The sequence below is a fragment of the Strix aluco genome, chromosome 19 (genome assembly GCF_031877795.1).
Source record: "Strix aluco isolate bStrAlu1 chromosome 19, bStrAlu1.hap1, whole genome shotgun sequence".
Taxonomy (NCBI): domain Eukaryota; kingdom Metazoa; phylum Chordata; class Aves; order Strigiformes; family Strigidae; genus Strix; species Strix aluco.
The window spans coordinates 3,922,335-3,942,985 of record NC_133949.1 but is presented as its reverse complement, the minus strand read 5'-3'; the positions used below and the strand labels follow the sequence as shown (position 1 = coordinate 3,942,985).

At 52.2% G+C, this 20,651-nt stretch overlaps 1 protein-coding gene across 1 annotated transcript; it reads left to right on the top strand.

The window, feature by feature from the left end:
- The first annotated feature begins 17,467 nt into the window (after positions 1–17,467).
- LOC141932322 (fibrinogen-like protein 1-like protein) lies at positions 17,468–18,747 on the top strand. Its single transcript, XM_074845728.1, has 3 exons — positions 17,468–17,522; positions 17,659–17,967; positions 18,119–18,747. The coding sequence occupies exons 1-3, from the start codon at positions 17,468–17,470 to the stop codon at positions 18,745–18,747; spliced, it is 993 nt and encodes a 330-aa protein (XP_074701829.1).
- The last annotated feature ends 1,904 nt before the right edge of the window (positions 18,748–20,651 follow it).

The following is a 20,651-nucleotide window of genomic DNA, read 5'->3' as shown; positions in this document are numbered from 1 at the left end:
AGAGCCTGGCCAGGGCTCGGGGGAGAACCAAGGGAGTTTCTAAGAAGGCCAAACACGGGTTGTCAGCCTTGAACGAGGCTGAGCAAGGACAGTTGGATATGTTCCCTCATCATTTCATCCTCACTACTGATTATATTTTGCCTAAGCTGCATCTGTCACCAGTGAGCATACATGTTTCGTTAAGGATCAGATACTAATAATAAACGCTAATGGTAATACAGATTTTACTAATTAGCAGATACTAATAATGGATAACCTTTGGTTGTGAGGTTCATCTAGAGGTCCACTTTGTTTCAGGGCCTATGATTCCGGCCCTAGCACTACAGGCATTTATTTGTTTGAGGTGCTTTTAATCTTGGAAACAGAGAGGTTTGTGCTTTGAGTATCCCTGTAACACATCAGTTAACGCCCAGAGCATAGTGTTTGTTGGCATACAGAAATCAACTGTGTTTTCCACAGCAATTTAATGATTGTTTAACAGGCAGGAGGTAATGGTAATACCTGTAACATAAGGATAGAGTTAATTAACAGAGCAAGAGTGCCTACCAATGGGGGCAGCTACAAATGCATCCCTCTCTCTCCGCGTGATGCGAGGTATGGATCCAAAGGGATGCTTAGAGAAGATATTTTCCTGATAACAAAAGTCAGCTGCACGCTGGATGCTTCTTCCAAGGTGCTGGAGAGAGCTGAGGCGCATGGTGACTGCCGGACCTCACCCGGCCATGGGTGCTGAGGAGCACAAAGCTCATCTCATGTTATTTTCCTGTGCAAGTGTCATGTTGTGCAGCAAGAAATGACCTCACAGGGTCACCTAATAGGAGAAGTGCAGTTACAGAGTGGGTATTTAACTGGCTTCTCTGACAGTCTGTATGGGGTTGCTGGACACAGTCTCTCTCTCTCTTTCCACTGCATTGCTGCACTCGGTATCTTTAACCTGGCTTCTACATTTGAACTAAATTTGGGCTTGTCCTTCCTACATGAAAAGGCACATCGGTGTCCTGCTGTGCTTGGCTTAGTCTCAGCCCCGTCACTTCCAAGTTTGTCCACTCAATGAGAGCCTCCTTGTCTGCTCCTGTGGTGCATCCTCTGCTTGGCTGTATCCCAACAAATGCCTCTCCTTGACCTTCATTTCTCAGGCAATTCCTGTATCCTGCCATGATGCTGCCAAAAACGCCCCTGCCTGTCCTGCCTGGTGTGTGGGCAGGGGCAGGACGCGCCAGGCTGCCCGGTGTCCTGCTGTCATCCTACCTCGCCAAGCAAACAGGGATGGTGGGGAGCACCTGCCTGTCCTAAATGAGTCTCTGGGAGCACTGCCAATGCCTCCATAGTTTTTCTATTCCAGGTAAATGTCTTCCCCTAATTTCCACACACATATATAGACAATAAAATTAATGCTGAGTTATCTAAAGCTTTATTATGGACACACTTGTTTTTATTTACTGCTGCTACCAGAACGGAGATTTAATGCCATAAATCTATGGTGAGTTTAACGGCTGTTGAAGATTCCTATTACTTCTGTAAAGCACTACAGGAGTTATTTTCAAAGCACAGGGAGCTCACGGCCGGTGAAAAAGGATTGCATGGTGCTTCGCATACAGCTTGGCTTCATAACATATCATTTTGTCAGACCTTAAACTGCTTGGGCTGAAATTCCCCATAGCTTATGCCTGCCTCTCGGGGCTGCAGGGGAATGTGAGGAGGAGAGGGAAAACTGGAGTGTAATTAAAAGAGTGTAATTAAAAGATTTGGGGGGACAGGTACAGACCTGGGGAGCAGCACAGTTTGGGGAGGATGTTTGGCCAAAAGGCAGATGTGAGTGAGCAGGGCCCCACTGCAGGCTCAGACACTGTGGGGTCGCATGAGGTGTCCAGCCCTGGGGAGTGACTGCCTGCAGGCCGGGGGCCAGCGGCATGAGGCCAGTGCTTGGGCAGGGAGTAGCCCCAGGAGAGCTGGAGGCAGGGCAGGGGGACTGAGGGAGGCAGGACCCATGGAGACAGAGGGGAGGGTGTCCCCTCTGCATCCAGTGGGGGGCCATGTGTGTGTTCCTCCATGGCAAACTGTTGGGCTCTGGGGCATGGCGACCCTCTGGCATCAGTGCAGGACCATCTGGTGAAGGTCTGGCTTCACCCATTCATTTTTCAGGCTGGGAAAGGGTGTAAAAGAAACTGCACCAAAGGTGCCATGAGATGGTGAAGGGTGTTCAGACCCAGCTGGCTCTCCAGTACACGATGTCCTGCTAAGTTCTGCATTAGAGCAAAAATGCATTACTCAGTGGTGGGAATTGCGCTCTGCTTAGTGCGTGGGTTAAACACACACTGGCCACAGAACTGTTAACTGACCCACGAGCTGGTACTGCAGCTGCTTTTGAAGTACCCTGTGCTGGGGCTGAGTGTGGCGGGGTTTGGTAGCAGGGGAGGGGGCTACAGCGGTGGCCCCTGTGAGAAGCTTCTTGAAGCTCCCCCGGCTCCAAGTCAGACCCGCCTCTGGCCAAGGCCAAGACAATCAGCGACAGTGGCTGCGCCTCTGTGATAACGTAGTTAGGAAGGGGAAGCTGAGAGGGAGTTGGGACTGGTGAGGAGGAGTTATGAGGAGTTCACCTCTGTGAACACCGAGGTCAGTGGAAGGAAGGGGGAGGAAGGGGGGGAGGTGCTGGTGCAGAGGCCCCCCTGACACCCATGGGGGTCACCAGAGGAGCAGAGATCCACCTGCAGCCTGGGGAGGACCCCCGGGTCTCTCTGGGAAGGAGAAGCCCCCGCTGTTGTAGTTTGGCACTGGGAGGACTGGAACACACGGGGGTGACCCACGCCAGAGCAGCGTGGGAATGGCTGTGGGCTGTGGGCAGGACTCATGCTGGAGAAAGTTCATGGAGGACTGTCTGCCGTGAGAGGGGAACCAGGTGGAGAAGGGGGAAGAATGCAGCAGAGTGCTTCCCCCTCTGCAGGAGAAGCTGCGGACTGACTGCACCCCCCATCCCCTGCCCCTGCACCTCTGGGAGAGGAGGTGGAGATATCGGAACGAAGCTGAGCTGGAAGAAGGGGGGGGTAGGGGGAAGGTGTTTTTAAGATGTGGAAATGCTTCTCACTGCCCCATTCTGTCTGTTAAGTGGTGGTGGTGTTAGTGTTTGAATTAAAGTGCTGTTCTTCTTTCTTCCCCTAATGAGCCTGTCTTCAGCCCATGACCATAATGGGTGAGCCACCCCTCCCTGTCCTTATCTCAGTTTCTGAGCCTTTTTCTTCATTTTTTCCTTCCCAGCTCTGGGGGGAAGGGATGAGTGAATGGCTGCGTGGGGCTCAGTTGACCTCTGGGCCTACACCACAACATATCCAAAGGTTGGGTTTCTCTTCATGGGCAGTACCTGCCATCACAGCAGCTTCTCAGCCATGTGGCCTCTGAGTTGTTCCAGAATGATTTTCTGGGGCTGTTGCACACCCAGTTTCCCAGCTGCCCAGGAGATGGCAGTCCTGCATTTGGACAATGTGTGTAACCGGTCCCCAGGCAGCACCAGAGATTTCCTGAAGAGCCGTTTGAGGCTTGCAGGGAAACCCAAGTCATAGGCTGAATGTTTGGCTCTGTTGCAGAAGGAGAAGGCTACGTTTGCAGGGACTGATGGTCTGTCCTACTCTGTGAGATAGCAGAACTGGGGTGGTGAGCCATCAGCAGTGCGGACAGCCTGTGCTCAGCAGTCAGGTGTTCCTGGGTACGTCTTAATGGTGCAAACCTTAGCAATGGGATGGTGTCACTGTCAAAGTGTTGTCACCAGAGATGACCTGGAGATGTGAGGTCCATATGGCTTCAGCTCCTGGGTTTGAAGGCTTTGATCACAGCCAGATGAAAGCATCCTTGAGAGGACTCAGCCCACTGTAATGGAGCCTGACCGTTGGCTGCCTCTTCCCAAATGGAGCCATGGCTGGTGCCTTTAGCATTCAATCAGGGAGTGTGTGATGGGAACTGTCATTACTGCCAACCCTTGCCCCTACCAGGAGCCCCATCGGTTCCCCCGCTCCCTTGATTACAGCCCTCAGCTGCTGTCATCCTTCCCCTCGGTCCCCATCCTCCCTCTCCTCCACTGCCATCCCCAAACTACCCTTGCCCTGCCTGGGGCTCTCCATCCTCTTTCCAGCCCTCTCTCCACCTCCCATCCCACCTCATTCACCTTTTTTGTCCTTTGGTCTGTGGGGGGTGACATTCTCAGTGGGGCAGTTTTCTGCTCAAAGGAGGAACAGCAGAACTGAGCAAGGGACACAGTGGCTGGAAGGGTGCTGAGCCATGCTGGATGCACAGCCCTTCACAGAGATAACCTGCAACAACTTGGGAGCTAATTCTGGGTTACTGCAAACTTTTCTTTGCCATTACAGGTCAGGAGGCACTTAAAATGCCTTTTACACTTGGGATGATGGCAGGTGATCTGTTTGCTAGGCAGAACGTTGAACCCTTCAAGGAAATCCGTCACTGAACACATCTCAGTTCTCTCTCAACAAGGGACAGACAACAAATGCCTCAGTCAATGCCACCTCCATAGGCACAGGCTGATGTGCCTCACCTCCCCGGTGTCTGTCCTGGGCTGCAGCTTCAAAATTCTTCTTCCCTTTATTGTTCTCCAAGAAAGATGGTCATCAGTGTTGGTGTTAGTGATGTGGTGCTGCACAGCACCTGCAAAGAGATTTCAGATTGCAGATACACTGCAAATAGAGCTTCTAAATCTGGAGACAGCTGGGCCCAAAGAGGGTCAACCAAAAAGAGCATCTTCTCATATGAGAAGATCCCTGTCACAAGAAGCCAGCTAGAGAAGGTCTGACCTTCAGAGCAAGAAAGCAAACTTCTCGGGATTATTTTTAGGGTGGAAACAGAACTTTGTAGTGGAAAGTGCTGTCACAATGCTCTGCTCAGCACTCCAAAAAATGATGCTGCAGTCATGTTGCAGAGCCATAAACTCCTTTGGGAAATGAAGCCTCTTCATCCCTTTTCTCTTCAAAATCACATAAGCGATTCTAAAAATCCCCCTATTGAAATTCTGTTCTTTAGTAGATGCTTTGTAGTCTTTATTCTTTAAACTTTGCAAATGTTTATGGTTATATAATACTGCACTGAAGTTGTCAGTTATTTCTGGGTCACTTTTCTACTTAAGGATGGAAAACTTTGTTGTTCTTCTTTTGCAAACTTTTGCAACCCCAAGAGCTTTTTTTCAAACATTTCTTTGAATGTAGAAGACCAGTGCCTTTACATCACAGCTGCCAGACGCCATCTCAGTATGAACAGGGAAATAAATCCATGTACAAATACACACCCAAAACCCTCAGACTGGATGCTGTAGAAAACCCTTTCAGCATGAAATATTCACGTTAATTGGGGAATTAATTTGTTATCTCGTGATTCTTTTGCAAACTTAGGATGAGAAGGCAGCCTGCTCTTCTGACTGGCCAGTTCTTCCTTTGATGCCCGTCTCAGGCTGAAGGCTGTTTAAGAAGCACTGGCACTTAAAAAGGCTGTTTTAAAGTTGAAAGATGTACATATAGGAAATAGAAGTGTTTGGACTCCTTTGAAACAGCCCTCCACTCCTGTTAAACCCTGGTGGAACTAAGGGGATTTATCTGAGAAAATGAGTTGAATATGGGGAGGAGATAAAGCTGCATCTCTAGGGATGTTCTCAGATTTTCCCTCTTCAGAGACAAAAGCAGATTTATAAGTCTGGTACGTGCATGTTTGGAGAGTGAGTCTGAGGAGCTGGTGACCCAGAGGAGCGAGGAGCTGGTGACCCAGAGGAGCGAGGAGCTGGCGACTGGTGGGAGAGCTGACCCATGGGTCTCGCCGGGCTGGCCGTGCTGCTGGTCCGGCTCACGGCCGGGCAGTGCAGAGCAGCGGCTTGCGCCCTGGCTTGCCTGGCCTGAGGACACCTGGGGAGATGCCACACCGGTGATGTTCCTGGCAGCTTCCAAACAGACGCTTTGACTTGAAGACGTTTGACCTGCTGGTTTGCAAAGCCCTTTGGGTCACTGACTCCCTCCCTTGATCGACCTTTAGTTATAGAGGCTCCCTGGGCACAGCGTCCCGCTGATCTGTTGGCTGTTCTTGGGATCTGCGCTTGAAAGCTATTTCCTCTTGTGTTCCCACACCTTGAGCAACGATGTTCTTCAGTCAGCTTCCCCATCCCTCCCATGACTATTCAGGCCCCCCAGTTGCCCCATCCTGCTCCTCCAGGCTGGCGGCAGCACCACGGCCCTGTGGCAGCACGGCTGGTGCACACTCTGCTGTCACCACTTCTCTGGGTGACTGCAGCTTGGCCCGAGGACCCTCGCCCAGCTCGGAGCCGGTGAGCACCTCCCAGCTGGAGCCCTCCGTGCTTGCACAGAAACTGCAGGCTGCAGCAGAAAGCGCAGCGGGGCTGTGAGTCGTGGTCTTGCAAATGGACATTGCACCTTGCTGAAACAGGGGTTTGATGGAACGAGATGCATGCACAGGAGTAAGGGGGAGTGCAAGGACCCGTTGGCTCTGCTGTTGGAAAGTCCTTTCCTTGCCTCCGTGCAGGGCTTTGCTTAACTGTGCACTGGTGTAAAACGGGGCGTCTTCCTCTGGTTCATGCTTCGGCTACACAAAATCAGAGGACATTGGGGTCCTTCTGGGGCCACTTGGCCTGTTATCCCCCAAGGCACAGGCAGCTGAGGTTGCTGTGGGTTTCCTTCAGAAGGGCATTTCAACTCTTCTCTGTGAGTCTCTTTTTTCTCCTCTTTTCTCCTGCCCTGTGACTCTCTGCAAGGAAGACTTTTGGTTTTGGGGACAATTCATGGACTAACAGAAGTCAACTCTGCTCCAAAGTCAGAACAAGCCTGAGTTATGATCCTAAATGCCACTTTGGCCTTGTGGAGCATGACATGCTTCTCCCCTCAACCCAGGTGGATGTCAGGAACCAAAATCAGGGCTTGGCCTGTACCCCAGTGCCTGTTGGACCACACAATGTCAGGCTCAGTGCCAGCTCCCTGGGCATCATGCAGGCAGGAGCCACCATAAATAAAGTATGACCTGAGAGCAGGACACAGCCCCTGGGCGGGTGGCCAAGGCTGCCACTGCGCTGTCTCCACCGATGCTCCCCGGGGGGTAACGTGGGCTCCCGTGGTGCTTCGCATTCAGAGCTGCAGACAGCCCATGGCCTCATGTCTCTCAGATAAAAAGGAGAGAGCTGATTAATCCTGGAGCTAGAAGAGCCACAAAGAGGGGACTTCAGGGGAGATTTAGTTAGCAGTGGCCCAGATACATCAAACTGTCTCCTGCATAAAGCAATATCCCATTAGTGCTCCTCTTTGTGCAACGCAGCTTACGTTACTTATCCTATTAAATGACTGACACTGCTTTGATACGTTCCAAGGAGAGTGTTAAACTTTCTGTCAATTTTCCCTGACTGACTTCAGTCAGTCACCTCTAATGGAGACGGCCACCTGCCTGGTGGTGAGGTGACGTCTGTGTCCCTGCCAGGCAGGCAGGATCCTGGTGGGGTGGGCAGAGCAGCACCTGATGAGTTCACAGGGGTCCAACTGTGGGAAAAGCCTGACCCCGTCACGTGCCATGGGTCACACAGGGCTGCCAGGGGATGTCCCCAAACAGCACCAGCATCACTGACCTTCTTCCAGTGTGGCAGTGAGCGCTGCCCAGCTCCTGGCTCATAGCACATGTGGTGGGTGCAGATCTCATGGGGACACCTACAGATGTCCTTTCTCTTTGCTGCTGGTGACAAGGTATCCTCCAGGTGTGCCAGTGTTGTCCCTCCTTTTCTGCAGTTAATCCAGCCGGACTCTAGATTTTTTTCAATGTCAGCAAGCTGTTGAATTACAGAATCACAGAATCATCTAGGTTGGAAGAGACCTTGAAGATCATCTAGTCCAACCATTGATTGGACCAAAAGGCTCCAGCTTTACTCCATACCTGCGAGCCTGGAACACGTTTTTGGGCTGATGGTCTTGCCCAAACAGGATGGGCTGCTGGCAACCTTCCCTCTGAACAGGCATGTGCTGGGGGCAGCACTGTCCCTCCTGCCAAAGTGCCAGTCCTCAGGTGCTTATCTGAGGGACACTGCAGTAGATGGCCACCCCAGACACAAATATACATACTTCTATATTTTCAGTCACCATTTCACTATCGTCGGAGCCAGTAATGCCATCCCCGTTACCAGATTTCAGTAGCTCCTGAGCCGAGGGCTCAAGGCTGGCACCACAGCACAGGCAGACACACCACAGAAGCTTGCAGTGACCAAACCCCACACAGCAGCTCAACCCCAACCCTGCTGAATTCCTGACCAGGAAACATCTGCTCACAGCTGAGTGTTGCCAAGGGAAAATCCTGCCTTGGGGTCAGCTGTAGCTGTGGGGCATCCTGCAGGTGCTGGGGCCTCTTTTGTATCCATGTGGACAAGAAGAAGGGAGCTGTGGCCACCTCTGCACCTGGAGGCGGCCTTTGCACCTGACCACAGCACCTTTCCTTTGGCACCCAAGGGTCTCTTTGAGAAGGGGTCCTCTCCCCCCTCTTTGCTGATCCCTACTTGATAGCAACTTGCTCTGGCCTAAAAGAAGGATTTTTAATAGACTGGGGAGTGGGTGGGGAAGCTCCTCCATATGCACTGTTTCCGTGACCGGGGTACTGAGAGGAGCCAGGAGACCCCCATCCCAGAGCCAAGGCACACAGCTCTCACTGTAGCACTCAGCATTGGCCAAGAGGAGACAATGCCAAGCTGCTGTTTAATCAGTTCTCCCTTTTCAGGGAAGCTTGGTGACCACAGCTAATGGACACAGTGCCTCCTCCTGCATTGGTGTCTGTGCCCCTGCTGAGGAATTGCTTCAGGTCCCCCAGGAGCCAGAGCCTCTCCCAGGCCACCCACCACCTCTTGCCACTGGGGCTGGAACACGGCACTGCTGAAACCATCCCATGGCAAGGGCCAGCCTGGAGGGGACTGCAGGCTCCTGAAATGTGGGAACCAGGGCAGGGCAGGAATTGCTGCAGCTGGGGCCTGGCTGAGCTCTACTGTAGCCAAATTATTAGGACAGGGTAGAAAGAAAAGTCACTTTGCCTAACATCTAGGAAGGTATCTCATGAGACAAGTAGCTTCTACCTCAAAATATTTCCCATCTATGGGCAGAGGGAAGAGAATGCTGTAATCGAGTGTTGTAGCGCTATTAAGCAAATGATGTTCAGCTGAACTGATAAAACCTGGCATCCATGTCGCTGTGGGGCTGCACAGACCATGAGTGCATATGAAAATTCACTGGCTTGAAAGTAAAAGAGTGTTAGAAGTGCCTCTTCGGAGGATGGCTCTGGCATGATATGAAGACATCTGTATCATCTTATTTCTTCCATCCTTGGGTTTGGAATACGAAGGATTTGTCTGGAGAGCTGGATTTTACCGACAACACTGGCAAACTCAAATGTCCTTGTGTTTTGTCCCCATGAACCTGTCTCCCTGCAGTGACCTTGTCCGTGCTGTGCCGAGGGGCGATGGTCACGAATCTGGCCAAGGGCACGGCTTCTCCCCCGTGCAGGTGTTGAGGACACTGGGGAAGCACCAAAGCTTGGCACAATTATCATATATGGATATGAATAGGGAGAAAAAGGGATATAATCAGAGGATTTGACTAACATTTTTAATTCTAACTCCAGAAGAATTCCCCTTGAACAGCTCTTGTCACACTCAGTCCGGTCCAACACTACCTTTCACCAGCCATGTTCAAACCTGGCTCTGCTAAAGGCTGCCCATGATACCTGTGTCTACACCCTGCGAACTCCTCCAGCCCCTTTTCTCTGAGGTCTTCCAGTACTTGCAGTGCAGAAAGTGGTGATGAGATCAGCAACGACCTGCCCTACCTGCAAGGTGGCTCCTGACAATCCCAGCCGTTCCCCGGGCTGACATTTCATGGACGCAGAGTCCACACGGCAGGCCAGGGACTCTCCTTCCCCATCAGGGAAGATGGAGTGTTAAATTTTCACAGTGGTTTAAGTGAATAGCACAGAGGTACCACCACAAAAGCACTTAATCTCATTCTTGCCTTGCTAATCAGTTCATCTGTGGCAAGTCCAGGTTTTGGAAGATGGAAAAAAGGAAGAGCAGCATGCCCCCGTCCCTGAGCCCGCCGTGGCTGTTTGCAAGGGTGGGCTCCCCGGTTTCAGCTCAGCGTCGGCTGGAGGCAGCAGATGGCATTGCTGCACGGCTGTGAAGCCACTCGGAGGATTATATTTCTTGGTCCATATTTCCTAGCCATTAAATCCCTCCTTTTAAAGCAATTTCTTTCTCAATGACAGATTTACACACTGCTCCAGTGCTTATGTGTACCTGTTTTCCTTTTCACTCCTGTGCCAGCTGCTGGGCACATTGTGCCTTGAGAGGATTTTTAGGAGGAAATCTGGACGTTGCAGGTAGGGGACATGTGGTTATATTGTACCTGCTGTGTTGTCCTTTGGGCTCACAGAGGAGCAAAAGACATGCTCTGAAGAGGAGAGAGGAGCTACCTGATGGGAAAGGTGGCATCCGTTGTGTTCCCAGGGGAATGAGCCACCAGCCCTGAAGGTCCCCTGGCCACAGACAGGCTCTGCCTGCTGACAGCTGTGAGACGTTTCTGTCTCATGGTTCAGACCAGGAGCACCTCACACAAGGTCTCTCTGCCCATTCCTGTCCCCAGCCGCCACTGGGACTGCAGGGTCGGGTTTTCTGCCACGTGGGTGCCAGCGTGGCTCCGGGTGGCATCTCCTGATCACCTGCAGAGCACCACGGTCACAGCCTGGAGGGGTGGGATGTGCTGCAGGGGCCTTGTTCACACGATGAGGCTTAAACCATAACTGCATGGGACAGTGCAGAGGCTCTAGTGGTGACCTTGGATTTTTAGTAGGGGAAGAGACCAGTGGCCTCCTGGTTTAATGGCCAGATACAACTCTGGGATTTCTGTATGGAAGCAGAAAGTCCATGCAGGCTGGAAAAGAAAGGCTGGAAGTGTCCCAGCCCTTGCTGACCATCTTTCTTTGTACATGGCGGGTTTTAAGGAACAGCACATTTCAGAGCACCAACTGTCACTGCCAGGGGTCAGGAAGATCCTTTTCACTTACTCCATCCCCTCTGCATGCAGATTTGGGGTCAGGAGGCAGTTTCCCGGGGCAGGTGGTTGTTACTGACTTGCTCTGCTCAGCACCAAGTGTTACCCCAGGCTGCTCTGGAGGGATGCAGGAGAGCGTCAGCCTCCTCCTGCTCACTCTGCCCCACATCAGCAGTCTGTCACCTTGACAGTCTTACTTACACTGATGTGGGGATGGTCCCTGCTCGGGTGAACTCTTCAGGGCTAAGCAGTGCCTGCGTGGGTCCCAACAACAGGGTGAGAAGGGGGACACGGTCAGCCACTGGCTTGGTCTTGCATGGGAAGGGGAAGCAAAATCTTTATAACAGGCCTGGATGGAAGCAAATGGAAGTGGATCAGCCGCTGTGTTATCCCCAAGAAGCAGGGGCCACCCTTTTGCTGCTCAAAATCCTGGAAGAGCCTCAAATTCCCCAGCAATGTCAGAGGAAAGAATGAGTGAGCTGGAGCTCCTGCACAGGCACAGACAGCAGCAGGGGCAGAGCAAACTGGCCAGGCAGCAAAAGGAAAGGATGATGGTCAGAGGGAAGTTCATCACGCTTGTGCAAAACCAAAAGCAAGTACAGCAGGAAGGCCCTGGCTTCTGAACCAGGGTTCAGCAAGCAGTAGAGTGTTCATAAAGAGTGCTTTTTGGTATCTTCACTTGCAGGCATTGAAGCCACTGAACTAAAGAGGAGGAGGAGGTTCCTCCATCAGTGAAGTGGAAACCCAACGCCCCTTTCTCCTGGTGAACATGGAGATAGAGTTTATCAGCTATTACAAGAATTTCTTGCCCATACTTGGATGATACAGTATCATAGAATCATAGGATTATTCAGGTTGGAAAGGACCTTTAAGATCGTTGAGATCAACCATAAACCTAACACTGTCCAGTCCACCACTAAACCATGACCCTAAGTGCCACATCTACACGTCTTTTAAGCCCCTCCGGGGATGGTGACTCCACCACTTCCCTGAGCAGCCTGTTCCAGTGATTGACAACCCTTTTGGTGAAGAAATTTTTCCTAATATCCAATCTAAACCTCACCTGGTGCAACATGAGGCCATTTCGTCTTATCCTATTGCTTCTTACATGGGAAAAGAGAGCAACACCCACCTCGCTACAAGCTCCTTTCAGGGAGTTGCAGAGGGCCATGAGGTCTCCCCTCAGCCTCCTCTTCTCCAGACTAACCCCCCCCAGTTCCCTCAGCCGCTCCCCATCAGACCTGTGCTCCAGACCCTGCACCAGCTCCGTTGCCCTTCTCTGGACACGCTCCAGCACCTCAATGTCTTTCTTGTAGTGAGAGGCCCAAAACTGAACACAGTATTTGAGGTGTGGCCTCACGAGTGCCACAATCACTTCCCTAGTCCTGCTGGCCACACCATTTCTGATACAAGCCAGGATGCCATTGGCTTTCTTGGCCACCTGGGCACACTGCTGGCTCGTGTTCAGCCAGCTGTCAGTCAACACCCCCAGGTCCTTTTCCAATGGGCAGCTTTCCAGCCACTCTGCCCCAAGTCTAGTGTTACATGGGGTTGTTGTGATCCAAGCGCAGGACCTGGGTCACAACAGCCTGAGCTGTTGAAGCTCATACAGTCGCCTCAGCCCATCGCTCCAGCCTGTCTAGATCCCTCTGCAGAGCCTCCCTACCCTTGAGCAGATCAACACTCCCACCCAACTTGGTGTTGTCTGCAAACTTACTGAGGGTGCACTTGATCCCCTTGTCCAGATCCTTGATAAAGATACTAAACAGAAGTGGCCCCAGTACTGAGCCCTGGGGAACATCACTTGTGACCAGTCGCCAACTGGGTGTAACTCCATTCACAACTCTTTGGGCCCGGCCATCCAGCCAGTTTTTTACCCTACAAAGAGTAGGCCCATCCAAGCCATGAGCAGCCAGCTTCTGCAGGAAATGCTGTGGGAAATGATGTCAAAGGCTTTACTAAAGCCCAGGCAAACAACATCCACAACCTTTCCCTCATCCACATATTAGATCTTTGAGTTCAGTCTTCCTGAGACATTAATATTTGCTTTACACAAACTTAATCCCATTTTATAATGCTGGGAACAGGCACCGAAAGTGACACGTTCATTGCAGTAAAATTTTATGTGTGTGCACAGGTACATGACAGCCTAGATAGTAGTGTTTTCTTTCCTCAGTATGTGCTTTGAGATTTCTTCTGGGAAAAGGGAACAGTACTCACACCTCACAGCTGGGAGACAAACATTGCCCATCTTGCAGATGCTCCAGAGGCCAATAAGGAAAAAGTCAAGGAGGGGGAAGTAGAAATATCTGCTTAGCAACAAATGTCCGTAAACCCCATGGAGAACAGCTTGCTAGTAGGATGCAGGGGCTGTTCAATGAGCCCATGCCGACACGAGGGTGTCCCTGCAGTGGTGGGAGCTGCCTTTTGCCTGCGCGCTGCCCGAGGCTGCCCCTGCTCCAGGCCTGTGCCCCAGGAGGGCCGGGAGGCTGCGGCTGCTGGGGAGGTGCTTTTTATCAGCATTAGGGCAGCTCCACACTGCCATGAAACCACTTCAGCCTCATCTGGGTGGGCTCTGCTGTCAGGAGGTGTGGGGAGGTCTGCAGGTGCGGGTCCACCCCGGTAGCGATCGATGGTGCCAGGTCCACGGTGTCTGTTCAGAGCTCTGAAAGAGCATTGTCTGCTTGGTGGTACCCCACTTCACCGGAGAAACTCCTGACTTCTCGGACAGGACTCCTCTGAGCTCAGCATGGCTTTGTGGCCATCCCAGTGGCTGCAGTTCTGGCTGACTTGTGGCATTTACACGGATGTGTCATGAAACAGAAATGCTGGGAATGGGATAACATCCCATCCCTCCCAAGGTAAAGGTGCAAGCATCACAGCTCTGTATAAATGAGTTATGAGAGAAAATGTTTTTGAAACATCATGTAACAAGCAGAGTACATTGGGGAAAAAAAATCTCATACTTTCTCGATTCACTTATTAACCGTTTTGGAAATCCTGTCTACCTCCCTGTTTTCTCTGTTCCAATGGCTGAGCTGCAAGTTAGTGCCCAAGAGTAACTCTGGAAGTATCTTGGGGTAACCTGGACTACTCCGTGCAAGCAACACAACTTGTGTTTCACCTTCACAGTCATCTCAGCCTTGCTGGGGAAAGCCCCTTCTGTCCTGAAACTCTCGTTCTCTCAGTGGATGAGATTTTTGCAGCTGCTGATATTATTCAGTCATTTTTCAAATGTCTGGAAAATGCTTTTTTCAGTATTTTTTTGGAATCATAACTCAAAGCTCTCTTGGGTGAAAGATGTCATTCGTCACCAGAGGTTGTACTGCAGATAGCTGGAGCTTCGCGCAGTGATGGCTGATGGCACGTGTCTGCCCTGTGCAGGGGACATGCTGTGATCCACACAATGTCTGCACTCAGCTGGAAGAGGCAGGAGATTTTCCCAGCAGCAGATGCTCCCTAGAGTGATACCTGCCTTCATCTGAGACTCAGACAGAAATAGTCTCACATTTGAACTGGTCCAGTCCCTTTAGGTCTGTTCCTGACATCAGCCCCGAACATGACAGGCTGGATGTTGCCACCATCTGCTTCACGCCTACGACCGCTATTGATCCGCGCAGTGTGTCTGCTCCAGGAGAAGGCAGGGACATCCCTGGGGTCTTCCATGGGGCTGGTTTGCTGCACCCAGCTCCTGTCCACCTTGGCACGGATCCGGCAGGAGGGACCCCAGACCCTGCTCAGCTGTGTGATGAGCAGGACTGCATCTCCACGGCTGTGCCCTGCGGAGGTGGCAGGAGGGAGCTCAGCAAATGTCTCCAAACACCCGTCGATGACATATCCAGGAAAAGCCCTGCCTGACACATGGAAGTGCGCGGATGCCTTTGGCGCTCCTGGGCTGTATTTGCTCAGGTTCTGATAAGGGCTCTTATCAGAGCAGATGAACATCCCTGGTTAGGGGAGGGGGTTACAGCCCTATTGCCAGCAGCTTGTTAACACACCCCAAGACAAGAATGGGATGGGACTAGAAGCAGCTGTGTCAGCCCCACTCCTCCCCTGACACGACACAGCTATAAATCTTGTGATTCAAAGCATATCTACAGTAACTTTCTGGACTTGCAACTGTCCCCGTGGAGTCGGTATGGGTGAGTGTGAGCGTCGGGGAGCAGGGCAGGGTGGGTTCCCTGACTCATGGACCCCCAGAAGCAGTGCTGGTGGAGGGGGGGTGTTGAGAGCCTCCACCCTGGCAGAAGCATCTATTTGCTCCCATGGATGGAGGACTCACCACAGAGGCAGGAGATGACACAGAGCACAAAACAAGCCAGACTCAAGATCCGTGCTGCTTCTCCCAGGGCAAGGGAGAAGGTTTGAGAGGGACAGACAAGTCCCTGGGTCTGCCCTCAGCCCAGCCCAGCAGCTTCCCAGGCAGTGTCAAGGCAGAGGAGAGCTCAGGATAGGTCAGGTGGGAGAAGAGGGAACCTGCGTGCTGCCCTGTCCAGAGAGCGGGGAGCAGAGGAGGGCCAGACCAGCTCTGGGTTATACTGGAGGGGCGCAGACCTGCCAGCCATCCTGCAGAGCCGGTCCCCGCGCCGCTCTGGCTAGAGGGACACCTCGCATTGCTGAGAGAGCTTTGGGAAGAGCTTCAGCAAAGCTCAGGATCCAGGCAAAGTGAGGGCATGTCTCTGCAAACAGGGTTTATCCAGGCTGCTGAAATATAGGCTGTGCTCAAGAGCAGGAGGGCAAAACCTACAGAGGGAAAGTCAGAGTGGCCTTTCCCCATGCAAATGGGTCAGTGGGGGCAGAGAAGGTGTTGAACAAAGAAAATCGTTGCAGAACTCATCTCCTCGGAGCACTCCTCTGCCCCAGCAGAGCAGGGAGAGGTTCAGGGTAAAGGATGGGTTCATGTCTAGCAGATAGTCACTGCGCTTTAGTTATAGCCCAGCAGAGTCATAAATCTAAGTGTAAATGTGTTAAAAATGTAAGATTTAATTTACAGGTGTATGAAAAGTGTAGGTTTCCAATTGCTCTCAAGGGTCCATCATTATGGGGTGTCCAAAATAGAGGCACAGCTGGAAGTCATCCCTTTCCAGATGTTTTGCAATCTAACACTGCTGTAACCCCCAGAGGTGCAGCTGTGATGCCATCTTTACATGAATGTTCAGATTTTAATTTTGGGATAACTGTTATTACAGTTAAGTTGAATAACATTATTGAGTACAACTTGGGTGTTTTATGTGGATTTTCCAGAGTATAGTGAAAAGTCTGAAGAAATACCAGCTAGCTGTTTAGTGAGCTGGAGGGGCAGAAAATATTCTGCAAGGTTTCTGTTAACGTTTGTGCTTAAAGATAAACACTTTGGTCAAGTTTCTTCTGATCTGCAAAGGACTCTCTTGTGATTGCTTGATTTTGCCCCCCAAATTTCCTGGGTACTTTGGGCTCTGGCCTGAAGCTTGGGGACAAGAAGGAGTCTGGCTCCAAGGTTCATGTCAGAAAGACAACCCCCTGCTGTCCTTGCAGGTTTGGGGTGACTTGCAGCTGTTTCACCTCACTGCATCTCGTTCCCCATTCCATGTTTTACTCTGACAGTGGGATGCTCTGTTTGACTCTCATCTTGTCCCTTCCTCCTCCAGCTGTCCAGTGCACTCCCCTCCTGTTCCTTGCCTGTGTGTTGGCCCTGCCTGCCCCACATCTCACCAGGAACATCCAAAGCCTGTCCCTCTTCAATCAACCTGTCTTGAATAACACCGTGTCTGCTCTGAACACCTTAGTGAATGGTAGGTGCATGGAAGGTCTCCATCTGTGCCAGCAGAACACTAGGGCCACCACAGATCAGGCTGTCAGGGAGGGCATCTTTCAACCCAGTGCTCCTCCCGAGCTGTCAGCAGAGCCCCAGCATCCCTCAAGAGAGACATGTGCCACAGCATGAGTCACCTGCCCTTCCTCAAACATCTGGTGGGTACAGACATGGTACCTTGTAGTCACAGGCCTTTCTGCTCATGTGTAGGTGTGGTGGAGCCTGGAGGGTTTGCCCTGATCCCCTCCTGAAGCCAAGGCTGTCCCTCCTCATGCATCCCCTGTCCTGCAGGAGGATGGTAGGAGCAGTCAGTGGGAAAGATGCAGGAGAAAGGAAGGGTTCTCCTGTCATGAGCATCCGCAGATATTTCACTTGTCCCATGGCTAAGAACTTGAAAAGTGGTCTTCTATGAAATACCCTTGTCTGAGGGTACTTTGTACTGCACCATCCCCCGTGTCACCCTCAGCCTTGCTCCCGGGGTACTCACAGTCCCAGGAGGGTGAAACACAGCTCCTGCAGTGGTGGGAGAGGATGGCTGATGTCCACTTGTCTGAGGGAACACGTGGCAAACCCATGCTCAGTCTCTGAGGCCACAACACACCAAAAATAGTTGGAAATGGAAACTTCAGAAGGCAAAGGCTCCTTCCCCAGCCAGAAGCATGATCAGAGGTGTAAAGACCCTACATCTTACTGCCTGGACCTCACTTCTTGAGCCAGAAAGTACCTCCTGATCTGGGCTCCAGGCTTCTTTGGTGTTGCCCCCCCTGTTTCCAAATCCCCTCTCTGCTGTTGTTTTCCATGTTCCAGGTCAGCTCCGGCTGGTGAACGGCTCCAACCGGTGCTCTGGACGCGTGGAGGTTTGGTACCGCAATGAGTGGGGAACGGTGTGTGATGACAGCTGGGACATGAGAGATGCTTCCGTGGTGTGTAGGCAGCTCGGCTGCGGAGAGGCAGTATCAGCCCCAGGCAGTGCTTATTTTGGGAGTGGCTCTGGGACTATCTGGCTGGACGACGTTAACTGCAATGGCCAGGAGGAGCTCCTCACTGAGTGCTCACTGTCAGATTGGGGAGTGCACAACTGCAGGCACAGCGAGGACGCGGGTGTTGTCTGCTCAGGTGAGGATGCTGTTTGCACAGTCTGTGCTCCTCAGGCAATCCAGGTCTCATTAAATTCTTGGTCTTGCAGAACCAACCACAGGAGGACTATGGGCTGTGCCTCAGTCTTTTTGCACAGGGTCTTGTTTAATCACCCTCTCTCCTGCCCCAGGCTGGCCCAAGGACTGCAGCGAGGTCCCTGCTGGCAGCCCCAGCGGCATCTACGTCATCCAGCCCACAGGACTCCACCCCATCGTGGTGTCCTGCGAAATGAATGTGACAGACGGGGGCTGGACGGTCATCCAGAGGAACCAGCAGAGCACGGAGATCACCTGGGCCGAGTCCTGGAGCACCTACAAGTACGGCTTTGGGAACGTGCACAGCGACTACTGGCTGGGCACCGAGTACATCCACCGGATCTCCCAGCAGAAGGTCTATCAGGTCAGGTTTGTCATCTGGGATGCCTCAAATAACACCAAGTTTGCAGACTACAACCTCTTCAATGTGGAAGATGAGTCCCAGGGCTACCGGCTGAGGCTGGGAGCATACTCGGGGACAGCGGAGGATGCTATGGCCTCAAAGAGTCCCAGTGTCATACACGACAACATGAAGTTCTCTGCAAAGGATCTGGATCAGGACACTTCGAGCGGGAACTGTGCCTCCAGCTCTGGGGGCGGGTGGTGGTACTCGGCATGTTATTCTGTACGGCTGAACGTCAAGGGGGCCATAACGTGGGGCAGCCTCTGCAACGGGAACTGCAAAGCTTCTGCCATCCTCATCAAACCCATTACCTACTGCTAGGGCTTCATTGCTGCCTGTCTGCACCGGGATGTGGTCAGAGCAGTGACCCGCTGGACCCCTCTTTGCTGGGGGGAGCAGAGCGGGTGGCAGCGGGGCACACCCTGGGCTGCCAAGAGATTTTTCTTTCACCTCTTTTGCAGAGCTCCTCTGCTTCCTTTGCTGGCTTCTTCCCCTTTGAGCTGTTTTTATTTTAATTGCATTATAATCAGACTAACACACTGCAGACCCTCTACTTCTGAAACATACCTACTCTGGAGAATAAAATGTGCTTTAGAAACATAATGCCTGGATGAGCATCTGTTTTGGGTTTGTGTGTATGTGGTGGACGTTTTGGTAGCAGGGGAGGGGGTTACAGTGGTGGCTCCTGTGAGAAGCTTCTCGAAGCTCCCCTGGCTCCAAGTCGGACCCTCTGGCCAAGGCCAGGCCAATTAGTGATGGTGGCTGCACCTCTGCGATAACGTATTTAAAAAAGGGAACCTGGGAGAGGGTTGGGACTGATGAGGAGGATGTATGAGAAGGACACTTGTGTGAACAGACGACCTGTGGTCAGAGGAAGAAAGGAGGAGGAGGAGGGGGAAGTGCGCCAGTGCAGACTCCCCTCAGCCCGTGGGGAGAGGGCGGGCTGTGCCCTGCGCCCATGGAGGGCACGGGGGGAGCAGATGCCACCTGCAGCCTGTGGAGGACCCCACGGCGGAGCAGGTGCTGTGCCTGCAGAAGGCCGGGACTCTGTGGGAAGCCTGTGCTGGAGCAGTCTCTTGCTGGGGGGGCTGCACCCCGCAGCAGGGACCCACGCTGAAGCAGTTCTGGAAGAGCTGCAGCCTCTGGGAAGGACCCACGTGGGAGAGTTCGTGGAGGACCGTCTCTCATGAGAGGGAGCCCACGCTGGAGCAGGGGAAGAGTGTGAGGAGTCCTCCCCCTGAGGAGGAAGGAGCAGTGGGACTGATGGCACCCCCCATCCCCTGCCCCCTGTGCTGCCACAGGGGAAGGAGATAGAGAAATCAGGAGCAAAACTGAGGTCAGGAAAAAGGGAGGGGTGGGGGGAAGGTGTTTTTAAGATGTGATAACACTTCTCACTGTCCTACTCTGTTAAGTGTTGTTGTTGTTAGTGTTTAAATTAAATTGATGTTCTTTTCTGTCCCCTAACAAATCTGTCTTTTGCCTGTGACCATAATGGGTGAGTCACCCCTCTCTGTCCTTATCTCGATCTCTGAGCCTTTTACTTTATTTTCTCCTTCCCATTCCTGAGCGAGAAGGGGTCAGTGAGTGGCTGCCCAGTGCTCATTTTTCCTCTGGGCTCAAACCACAACAGTATCACAGGAAAAAGTCTTTATTCTTAGCTGTATAAATAATCAGTCCCTTTCTCTTCAGCGTTTCTGTCACCCCCTCATCAGCTGGAGTGGGGGAAGGATAAATATTCCTTATTTCCTAGTAAATCTGAATTAACCCCACTTGTTGAAGATGTGGCCTTGACACCTATGTCTGGAGAGGTGTTTTCACCCAGCTGGCTCTCAGGTTAAAACCTCAGGTGAAGTCCTGTGTCTAAACACCTACAACCTGCAAATACCTGCTCCTTATCGCCAGCGTGTTTGCACAGGCCGGTGTGGCGTGAGCAGCCGTGCTAGGGCAGTGCCAGGTTTCTTATGAAAAAATCTATGGGATTGCAAGGAAAATATCAAATAGGGAATTAATTTTAATCAAACACAGCTACATTTAAATAAACTGCAAGTTTTTGATGCTGGAGAGGCTTTGGGGAAGGACAGACAGCTTCAGGTGCTTTGCACGGCACTGCCAGCCCTGAGAGGAGAGGGGCTGTCTGGTGCCTGCTGGGCACCCCCAGGCCAAGGCTGGGCACCTGCGCGGGGCATCACCCAGCGCTCCCGCCACTGCCCAGCACTCCCACGTGC

Bases quoted from the DNA above. Each gene is read 5' to 3' on its own strand.
- LOC141932322 (XM_074845728.1), top strand. From the start codon at position 17,468: ATGGAAACTTCAGAAGGCAAAGGCTCCTTCCCCAGCCAGAAGCATGAT. The intron at 17,523-17,658 runs GTAAAGACCCTA...TCCATGTTCCAG, and splicing joins CCAGAAGCATGATCAGAGGT to GTCAGCTCCGGCTGGTGAAC. The intron at 17,968-18,118 runs GTGAGGATGCTG...CTCCTGCCCCAG, and splicing joins CGCGGGTGTTGTCTGCTCAG to GCTGGCCCAAGGACTGCAGC.